General features: G+C 38.1%; 1 protein-coding gene across 1 annotated transcript; it reads right to left on the bottom strand.

Moving 5' to 3' along the window:
- Positions 1-253: 253 nt before the first annotated feature.
- On the bottom strand, positions 254-10,719 carry DEGS1 (delta 4-desaturase, sphingolipid 1). The gene is made up of 3 exons (XM_051993385.1): positions 10,255-10,719; positions 4,692-5,434; positions 254-863 (listed from the first exon to the last, which is right to left on the bottom strand). The coding sequence occupies exons 1-3, from the start codon at positions 10,334-10,336 to the stop codon at positions 717-719; spliced, it is 972 nt and encodes a 323-aa protein (XP_051849345.1). The 5' UTR covers positions 10,337-10,719; the 3' UTR covers positions 254-716.
- Positions 10,720-10,984: the final 265 nt, after the last annotated feature.

Raw genomic sequence — 10,984 nt, 5'->3', positions numbered from 1 at the left:
GGTTTCTCGGCAATATCCAGTTCTTTGCCACCACATAGAGAGCTGCTATAAATATTTTAGAACATATAGGTTCTTTTCCTCTTCCCCTAATCATCTTGGATCTGCGGATATGCCTTCATCTCAAACTATGAGGTATTTTGCCAGTTTCTGAAAACTCATTCACATCCTGATAATCTCTTTTCTGTATAATTTATTATTCCTTACCTTACTGAATTCCTTTTATTTGAAATATAAAAGCAAGAAGTGAATACAGTTTTAATTAACAATTCAGTTTTATTTTATGTGTGCTTAAGCTCAACTCTTTAAATGATTTTTCCCTGCGGAAAATAAAATATACAGATGAACAAAATGGGCAGAGAATTCAATTCATAGAAATGGGGCTTCTTAAAAGTCTTTTTACAATATGCTTCCCCCAAAATATTAACACTGGTAAATATATAGTTTTTAAAAATTATATGTAATGGCATAGAAGCAAGTTGAATCATGGTTTTATTCAGGGCACACAAGTGAAAATTAGACATAGGAGAAGCATGTTAATTGGTTAAAACCTTATTAAATTCTTGCAACTTTTTGTAGAGCTCCTATCTGGAAATTGTACAACAGTAGCTTCTAAATATCCCTAGTTAATAATTCAAAATATAAATATATGGGGAAGTAATATACATGTATAAGCCATTTTTAAAGTGACTATGAAGAATTCTCCTTTGATTGGAGTATTAATCCTGTTTCACTTCTCCCTTTAGATGTCTCTTCACTCTAGAATAGGGACTGATAGAATCATCCATCACAAAATCATAGAGCACTCTTATCCAGGAGTTGTATTGAGGCAAGTTGTCATAATATTCTGCTGCTATTTTTTTCACCTGTGGTCAAAACAAACAAACAAAAAACCACATAATACATTTAAAAGATAGGGCAAGATAAGGTATTATATATATAGTATTAACACTTTATATGGTTAACAAGTCTTGATTAAAATTATGAAATGTCTTCCTTTATTTTAGGGATTAATGACCTAGATACAGTGTAGAGCAGATGAAATGTCTCAAATGTTAACTTCACAATATAACTGGTCAGGTCTAGAAATCCTGAAGTGTGAGTGTCTTTTCTTAGAAAATGAACATCTTCAATAATTTTACACAGAGAGACTTAACCCACTCCTTAGGCCTTAATAAATACCTCTTGTGGTTAACTTGAAAACTCTCAGGATTGAGTAGGATGAAGGAGATCTGGCTATTAAAGTATCCATTTAATATGATAATTTCAATTTCCTAGAATTATATTTGGATCCACAAATAAATACCAACATAACAAATAAAAAGATGCACCAAGGGAATTAAAAAAGGTAAGGACAATAATATGTATGAAAAAGAATGATTATCATATTGTAAATAATTATTTTTATTCAGGAATAGCAGCAAAATACTTCCTGGTACTGGGTAAAAGATTAATCCATATCCCCAAGGCACAACTTTAGACAATACTAAGGTCTTTCAGATATTCAGTTTTGTTGTCCCCAAAATCCAAAAATTCCATGAATTTTTTTCTACAAGGATGGGACATAAGTTACCTTTTTTGGGGGAAGGAAGTAGCTTATGGAATCTTAAAGCAATAGCACTCAAAATTTTAGGTCTCAGGATTCTTTGTACTTGTAAAATTAATGAGGACCTTGAAATAACTTTTATTTATGTCTATCAACATTTAGTATATTATTAAAATTTAACAAACTTAAATAACTAATTAAATTAAAATTAAATGGAAATATCATTATGAAAATAGTATTGCTCTCATGGTCCATGAACTCAAGGATCCTTGGACTACACTTTTGAGAACTAGCAGTTGCAGAGCAGTTACCTAGGCACTGAGAGTCAAAAATTTACTCTCATTAAAAGGTCACAAACAGTTTCCTCTCCCCAAAGTGTCATCCCTCAGAGACTACCTTTCATTTACAATGTATATATCCTGTATGAGTGGTTAACAGCATATAATCACTTCCATTGGAAGATTTGCTTTTTGAAGGCAGAGATCATATTTTTGCCTTTCTTAGTATCCCCAGCATTCAACAGTCCTTAGTAAATATAATATTTGTTGACTGAAAAAAAAATAAGAAAAGTATTAAGCACCTTCCCTATGAAGGTAACAAACTAAGTAGGAAAATGCTGGGGACAAAAAAAAAAAAGTCCTTACATTAATCCTGAACAAATTCAAAATCCTTACAAATAGTAAATCACATAATTCTGAAATTTTAAGTATAAACAAATCTGATCTGGGAGATTCCCAATTTTCATTAAAAGAACCAAGGATAAAAAAAAAAAAAAAAAAAAAGATAAAATATAAGATTCATAGTATGAAATTCCCAAGGAATGCCAGAATTTCTAGAATAGCAAAAAAATTGATTATGTGATAAAAAAGTAGTAATGGAATGTCTAATTCTTAATTTTAATCCCTAAATTGAGTTTCAAATAAAAGTGACCTAACATTTTAAAATGATGAAAATAAAGCAAAACACTCAATTAAAATAACCATTGAACCTCCTTTAAGCTCAATGCTTTTTTGACAACACTTTTTTTTTTCAGAGGGGAGGGAGAAGAGGAAGCAATAAGATTAAGTGACTTGCAAAGGGTCACACAGCTAGTAACTGTCTGAGGCCACATTTGAATACAGGTCCTCGACTCCAATTCTGGTGCTCCATCCATTGCATTACCTAGCTGACCCCAAAATACTTTTTTTTAATGGGCTAAGATTAAGATACATGACTTTGACCAAGTCTTTTAGCTCCATAAGCCTATTTCTTCTTTTTAAATTCAAATGAGATAACTTCTAGCTGAAACAAGTCCAGGAGAGCCAATATCAATATTAGCTAACATTTATATAACTTATTAGGTGCCAGGCATTGTGCTAAGTGCTTTAAAAATCTTATTTCGTTTGACTCTCACAACCACCTTGGGAGGTAGACACCATAGATCTTATTTTTCAGATGAGGAAACTGAGGGAAACAGAAGTTACCTGATTTGCTCAGGATTACACAGTTAGTAAGTGTCTGAGGCCGTATTTGAACTTAGGTCTTCTGGTTTCAGATCTATTACCCTATGTTCTCTTATTTATGGGGTAGATCAGAAAATTCCTAGGTGATCTGCTATATCTCCTATATTAATTAGGAGAGAATAAACAGGGCAGGGTAGGAAATTTAGAATCCTTGTTGGTATCATTGTTATTAGGTGACAATTAACACTGAAAGAATGTTAATTCTACCTGAACTAGACCAAATTTCCATCGTACACAAGGTCTGTAAGTTATAAGAAAAGTGATATCTCTCAGAAACTTTCAATTCAAAAGGTGTTGAGCTTTTCTAGTTCAACCATAAAGGAAAAAAAAAAAGAATTCATTTCATCCATTAGGAAAGAGGAAACAAAAATACAAAGCTGAAAGCCTGGCACTACACATTTGCTATTCAGACTTGCGCATGGCTATAATAACAGAGTAGCTGCATAATGGTGTTAGATTACACCACAACTGCTTGGCTGTTTTTAAAATTTTACCAGTGGTAAAGTCCCTAGCCTTTAAAAACAAAACAAACCCTGCCATCATTACTTATCCTAATGATAGAAATCCCCTCATGTCTTTAATTCAAGGGAATCTATTAGGAAGAAAATAAGTCACTCTATAAAGAAAGAAGAAAATGCGCTAGGTCCTACCACACTGAGACAAATGCTTAAGTTGTTTCCAGGGAGCTCAGTTATGTAGGACAGCCCCCTTTCTCCATAAAGACAGGTTGGTTAGATAGAAAAGATGATAAAATGAAGTAACATTTGCTCATCTAGACATTACATTTCTGAACTGTCTAATCTTTCCCAAGGTTTGGCATAGAAGAGTAGATTCTTTAAATGTTGTAAATACTAACCCAGGGATTCCTCTGGGGTTAGGGGACAATTTTTAAGATTCTGCCTGAAGAACTCAGAACTCAAAAACTTTTTGTTTGCATGTGATCTTTAGAGCTACAATGATGGCTTCTCAGAGTTCTACCAGCTGCCTAAATCTAGTTAGAGGTGATGATGATTAGTAGAGCCTAAGAATTTCTCAATCACCTCTGGCCACAAAGAAGCAGCAAAGAGGTGGTGGTGTACAGGAGGTAAAGTGCCATGTGGAGTCAAAGGCCTGAGAGTTCAAATCACAGTTGTGTGATCTTGGGCAAATCAACTTTGTGCAACTCTGCCTTACTCAAATCCAATTCACGCAGTAATCAAGATAGCCTTAGACCTCTTCCAAGTCAAAAGAACAATAGGACATTGGGCAAGTTACTTCGCTTTTGAGGCTCAATTTCCTTATCTGTAAAAGGAGAAAACTGTACTTATCAATAGTACTTTAAGAAAGGAAAATGCTGGCTTGTCAAAATTGTTCAGGAAAACCGTATGTCTTACCAAAATGTTCCTCCAGTAAGAATACTCTCTTTCAAAGGCTTTTTCTATCTTACTCAAGAACTAGTCAGAGAAATAGCTGAAGACTCAGCAATTGCATAAACCAAACTGGAAAAATAGAAATTTATTCCTCAGTGACCTTGGTAAAGTGAACTCTTCTCATCAATATAGAGATTTTTTAAAAAATGAGTAGCTAAGGTTCTATTCCTGCCCAAATTAGGTAAATTAGGAGTTATCATTCTAAAATCTCTTTTAACAAATGAAAAAAATACTCACCAATGGAAGGTTCTTTCCAGGTATATTGGGAAAGTCATGATGTTCATTATGATAACCTACATTGAAAGTTATTAAGTTAAGAGGTCCATAATAAGAAAAAGTTTCATGTCCTTTTAAAAACATGTAATGTTCAGCTATGAAATGTCCAGAAATTGGGTGTAAACCTAGACCAAGTACTGATCCTGCAAATACATACACAAGAGATTTGATTCCAAAAAAATAGTAAATAAAAATGTCAAAACTCAACTGAATTGTCAGATTGATAATTTCCAAGTAGGTAATTGGCTTGGGGTTGATACACATTGGTCGAAAAGCATAAATTAGTGGCTGAAGAACAACCCATATAAACTTTCTGAAACGGGTACAGAAAAACCAGCCCTCAAAATTGGTGGGAATATCCACATCGATACCGTCTCCTCCTAGGTAGCGATGATGATCCATGTGGTACCTCTTGAAGGAAATAGAATATGGAACGCCAAAAGGAAGATTTGCGAATATTCCAAAATACCGGTTCCAAAGAGCCTTGCCATTGCCAAATGCAAGATTGTGAGAGATCTCATGAATAGCCAAAGTCATTGAATGACTAATGCAGCTGCCAAAGGCGTAAGACCAGAACAAAACCCATTTCCAGTCCAAGTCTTTCACTAAGTAAAATGCAACCAACTGTGCAAGAACCATCAAAATCACAATCCATATCAAGCTGTAATCTGGTTTCATCAAAGATTTTATTTCTGGATACTTGGCTGTGAAGAGAAGAAAAAAATAGGAATAAGAAAATAAATACTAAAATACAGTTAAGCAAACTAAATGAGCTTAGTTCCAAACTAAATGAACTTTTACACCTGAATTTTCAAATTACATATAATTATGACTTTTATCAGAAACAAATTTTAGCCTCAATGTAGTACACACAGCCCAGCCTGGTGTCAGGAAATCTCTGTTCTATAATACTAATTACAGAGATAAATAAAATAATGCTTGATATTTATGTAGTGCTTTATTATACTTCAATACTCTGGGTTTTGATCATGATAGAATTTACATGGTGTTTAACATAGTGTTTACATAGTAGGCCATATGCCTACAAATATCATTTGATCTTCACAACAACCCTGGGAGATAAGTGCTACTATAATATCCATTTTACAAGATAGCAAACTGAAAAGACTGGTTAAGTGACCTGCCCAGAGTCACACAGATCCCAAATATCTGCTTCTTATAAGCATAGTTGTAATGAGATACAGAGGAGGAAACTGGGGTAGTGGCTGTTGGAGATGGGATTTGAACCCAGGTTTCTCTTGATTCTGTGTTCTTTTTACTACATGGAATTCACTAGTAAATGGTGGTACAATTTTAAGCAAATCAATCAAATTCTCTCAATCTTAGCTTCCTTACCTATAAAATGAATGGAATTGGAATAGTTGTTTTTAAAATTGTGATTATTTATTATTTCAAGATGACACTCTAATTAGATCTGATTCTTATCTTCTGTATTCAACATATCAGCAGTGAATTTTGAAATGAAAATAGTTAAAATAAAAAATCTTGTATTTCAAGATAGGCATATTACTACTAAAAGGCAATTTCTGTAGATGAGAAGAGAATTGCAAAATCTATGATAGACAGTACTCATACAACTCACCTTTCACTTTCTAGCCCCACACCATGGGCCCATCATCCCTATTTGTTATCTCCTCTGATTCTACTCATGTATGATCCACATTTTTCCTGAGTCACCAAAATGTACAAAAGAGAGTACATCTAATCACTAACAGAAAAACATCCACATTCATCTGGATCTAGCTGTATGATGGGACATGGAGCCAGAGTAAGTTCAATACCTGTAGCATTTTACCTGTTACCCAGGACAAGTTCTTTCAACTTGGCTGTGAAAGGGATGGCTTTAATGACCTCCAAGGTCCCTTCCAAATTCTAAATTATGATATTATTTTTTTCTATGTACAGAAGCATATTTCTATACAAAGAAAACTGCTTCAAGGTTGAAACCAGTGGATGTCTTGGTTATCTTGGGATGACAACAGGGTTTTCTCAAGAGATTGGATCTTTTTGACAAATGTTTTTTAAAAGTGTTCTAGACAACCCAATGGAAAAACTACCTCCCCCCTCCCCCTGAACAGGGAAGGTAATTGTAGAGGAACATTAAAAATATTATTTGGATATAATGGAGAGGTAAAGACTAGAGGCCAGGAAATCAAAAGGCAAGTAACACAACAGTCAAAAAAGATCATAGATTACTGGATCTGTATCCCAAAAAGATCATAAAAAAGGGAAAAGAATCCACATGTGTAAAAATGTTTGTAGCAGCCCTTTTTGTAGTGTCAAGGAAATGGAAACTGAGTGGATACCCATCAATTGGGGAATGGCTGAATAAGTTATGGTATATGAATGTTATGGAATATTATTCTATAAAAATGATCAGGAGGATTATTTCAAAGAGGCCTGTAGAGACTTATATGAACTGATGCTAAGTGAAGTGAATTGAACCAAAAGAACATTATATACAGCAACAAGATTATGTGATGATCAACTCTGATGGACTTGGTTCTTTTCAACAGTGCAGTGATTGAGACCAATTCCAATGGATTTGTGATCAAGAGAGCCATCTCTATCCAGAAAGAAGACTATGAGGAATGAATGTGGATCACAATATAGTATCTGCACCTTTTTTGTTGTTGCTGTTGTTTGCTTGCTTTTCCCCCCTCATTTTTCCCTTTTTAATCTGATTTTTCTTGTGCAACATGATAAATGGAAAATATGTATAGAAGAATTGCACATGTCTAACATATATTGGAGAGGATGGGGAGAGGGAATAAGAAAAACTTGGAAAATAGAGTTTTGCAAGGATAAATGTTGAAAACTATCTTTGCGTGCATTTTGAAAATAAAAAGCCATTTGTTTAATCATAGATTTAGTGTTAGAAGGGCTACCTTAGAAAACATCCAGTTTAACACCTAAGTTGAAGTTGAAGAAACTGAGATTTGGAAGGAAGCTTAAAGTTATACAGAAAACACCTGGCAGAACTCAGCCAAGAAATGATGAGACTTGACCCAAGGTAGTTCTGGTAAGAGTAGAGAGGGAATCTTGAGCCTTTGGAAAGATTCAACTGAGGGGAGCACTTGGCAACTGCTTAATAGTAGTGCAGTTAAGGGGAGGGAAGAGATGACTCTTTAACCATAATCCCCAAAAGAGAAAATTAACAAGAATGGCAGATGATGGGAAGAAAAGGAGTGTGAAGAGTTCTGTTTTATACATATTAAGTCAACATTGTAGCAAAGAAAAAATAAATTTAGATTTTGCAGCTTTATTGTATATCTTATTCCTTATTTTGATTGTTCACTTTTGCTAACCTTATTAAATTTATATAATTAAAAATTATATATGTCTTATCTTTCTAGCTACACATTTCAGATTCTTTGAAGGTAAAAACCATGCCTTATTCATCTTAATTTGACAAACATTATGTCTTTGCACGTGTTCTCTAAGTGTTATAACTATTAAACAGGTAGCTAATTCCTACTATTTGGAAAATCCTTTTTGTAAAAAAAGATGTCAATTCTTAATCATATATGTCCATAATTACAAAGCTTTTGATGTCTATCTCTTCTATCACAGCATCTAAATTGATAAAAGATATCATTAAAATTTGTTTTAAAAATCATGCAAAATACATTCTAAATAAGGGTTTAACATCTTTTCCAAACTGTATTAATGAAGAATAAACTCCAACCTCAACACTTATAACCCTAAGTAGGATTCTTAGTGACTCTAAGATACTTAAGGCTGGATATGCTATATGCCCTTCCTTAAAAACTGAATGGAAATAGTATGACTAATATAGAAATATGTTAAAAATGATTGTACATGTATAACCCATATTGTACTGCTTGTTGTCTTGGGGAGGAAAAGGAAAGGAGGAAGAAAAAGAAGCTGGAACTCAAAATCTTACAAAAATGAAATGTAGAAACCTATCTGTTCATATAATTGGAAAAATAAATTACTATTCAATTTTTTTTTTTAATTGAAGGAAAAGGCCCAGGGGGGGAAAAATTGTCAGAAACAAAAATTGTCCATTTCAATTTCTCATCCATTAATTATTTTAATACATTTAACTTCAAAAAAAAATCGTGGACAAAAAATGCTCTCTACATCATAATGGCTACCCTAGTCAAACAACATACACAGAGCAATTTGGAACTGGAAGGAACTGAAGAGGCCACTGTGTCCAACCCCACCATTCTTATAGAATATGAAATTGAGGATTTTCCCAAGATGGCATCACAAGAGAGTGGCAACGACTCCAAACACAGCTACTGTCCCAATTATAATGTCATGCTACCTTTTATTCTACTCTTGAGAATCAAATAAGATCTAGTGAAGAGCACTTTTAATCATCGAGAAACTGGCTTCTATGCTTCATTGTGTCCATAACTTACTAAAATTTTCCGAATTAACAGTTATCTAGCACATAGTAAGTGCTAAGTAAATACCTGATGACTTATTTAATCGAAAGCCTTTATTTACCCCCTCTTAATTCCAGTGCTTTCCCTCCTTTAATTACTTATTTATACTGAATTGAGTTTGCCTTGCATAATTGTTCCCGGTTCTTCCCCGTTAGATCGTAAACTTCTAAAGGGCAGTGACTGTCTTATGTGTCTTTTTTGTATTCCTAGCACCGGGAACATAATTAATGTTTATTGATTGATTCCCTCTCTGGGGTTCCAGTTTCTTTCCTAAGTAGAAGAATTGCCCTCGATGGAGTCTAAATCACCTATCCTTGACATTCTAGTTTCTGACGAGTAATTCTAACGAGTCGGAAAGCATACTGAGTTATTTGGAAAATTCTACACCAAGACAGGTCTCTCCATGTCTCTCCATGTTACTCCATCAGTGAATAAGAGGAAAACAAACCCAAATTCAGGTTCTAGCATGTCTGCGCGATACTGATAAAAGCAAAATGTATCAAAAAGCAGTGGCCCTCTCTGCAGCCCTGCACTGCTCGGATGACTAATAGGTCTCGGGCAGCGTCCAAAGGGCCTCGGTCCGGCGGCCGGCTCCAGAGTCCAGCTCCATCGCCTCGTCCCCCGCCACCCCCACCCCGGGCCCCGTCAGTCATCTCTAGGACAGCGCGGAAAAAGGATATGGGGGTGGGGGAAGAAGCGACCGATTCGGGAGGAAGCAGCCGGGTCCCCTCCCTCCCGAGCCGGACGGAGGGGAAGGGGAGGGGAAGGGATGAAGCGAGGTGGAGGCTCCGGAGCCCCCGCCCCTCGCCCTGACTCCTCCGAGCAAAGCCCGAGGGGCCCATAGTGGCCAGGCCCCGGAAGCCGCCTCTTCCCTTCACTCCCCGGGCAGGCAGGATGGGGACGGCCGGGAAGCTGGGGAAGGCCCTACCCGGGGCCTGGTAACGGGCCCCAGCCCCGGAGAGAAGCACTCGGTCCCTGCCCCCACTCCGGGTCCGAGGGCTGAGGCGTCCCGGTCCAAAGAGCGAGGGGAGGCGCAGAGGAGGAAGGGCACATAACGGGCACAGGGGTACTGGTCTTCTCACCCAGGATCTCCTTGCGGCGATCTGCGTGCGGCTGATCCGTGTAGACCCATTCGAAGTCCTGCCGCGACACACGGGCTCCCATCGCGGCGGCGGCGGCGGCGGCACGCGGCCTCTTCCCGAGGGGCTGCTGACTCGCCCGCGCGCGACTCCTGCGGATGTCAGCTGTCCGCGTGCCACAGAGGGACGCGGCACCTCCGACAAGCGGACGGGCTCGTGTCTGATGGCGGCAGAAGGCGGAGGATAAGGACCGGGCGAAGGAAGAGGGGGCGGAGGTGGGGCCGCAGTCCGCGCACGCAGCACCGCCTGGCGTCTGGGGCCGACTGACGAGTGCTCAGACCCGCCCCTGGGAGGAGCGCGCGCTGCCCCACTCCGTCTCCGCCTCTCCTCGCCCTTGCTCCGCCCCCGCCCGGTTCTTTCACTTTCCTGCCCCGCCCCTACTTCTCGCCACCGCCACCTTCTAGCCCCTACCCGCCCTCGCTCAGGCTCCTCCGACCCCCTCCTCAGTCCCCTCCACTTCCCTGCCCCTCCCTCACTCTATTTCCCTTGTTCCCACTACCCCCGCCTCTCCTCTCCATGGCTCCGCCCCCTTTACTTCCCCGCCCCTCCTCGCTCCTCCCTCCCCCCCGCCTCCCTAGCGCAGCCCCATTTCTTCCTCCCTGTGCAGCTAGGGGCGACCTTTCCTCTTTCTGGGCTGTCGCCTCTGCCCTAGATTGCTTTGATGTCCTTTTTT

This window comes from Antechinus flavipes, chromosome 4 (assembly GCF_016432865.1).
Source record: "Antechinus flavipes isolate AdamAnt ecotype Samford, QLD, Australia chromosome 4, AdamAnt_v2, whole genome shotgun sequence".
In the NCBI taxonomy this organism is placed as follows: Eukaryota; Metazoa; Chordata; class Mammalia; order Dasyuromorphia; family Dasyuridae; genus Antechinus; species Antechinus flavipes.
Note: the sequence above shows the minus strand (reverse complement) of the source record. Positions and strands in the feature narration are given on the sequence as shown.

Bases quoted from the DNA above. Each gene is read 5' to 3' on its own strand.
- DEGS1 (XM_051993385.1), bottom strand. From the start codon at position 10,336: ATGGGAGCCCGTGTGTCGCGGCAGGACTTCGAATGGGTCTACACGGAT. The intron at 5,435-10,254 runs GTGAGAAGACCA...TTCTCTTCACAG, and splicing joins TCGCCGCAAGGAGATCCTGG to CCAAGTATCCAGAAATAAAA. The intron at 864-4,691 runs GTGAGTATTTTT...TTTTGACCACAG, and splicing joins CTGGAAAGAACCTTCCATTG to GTGAAAAAAATAGCAGCAGA.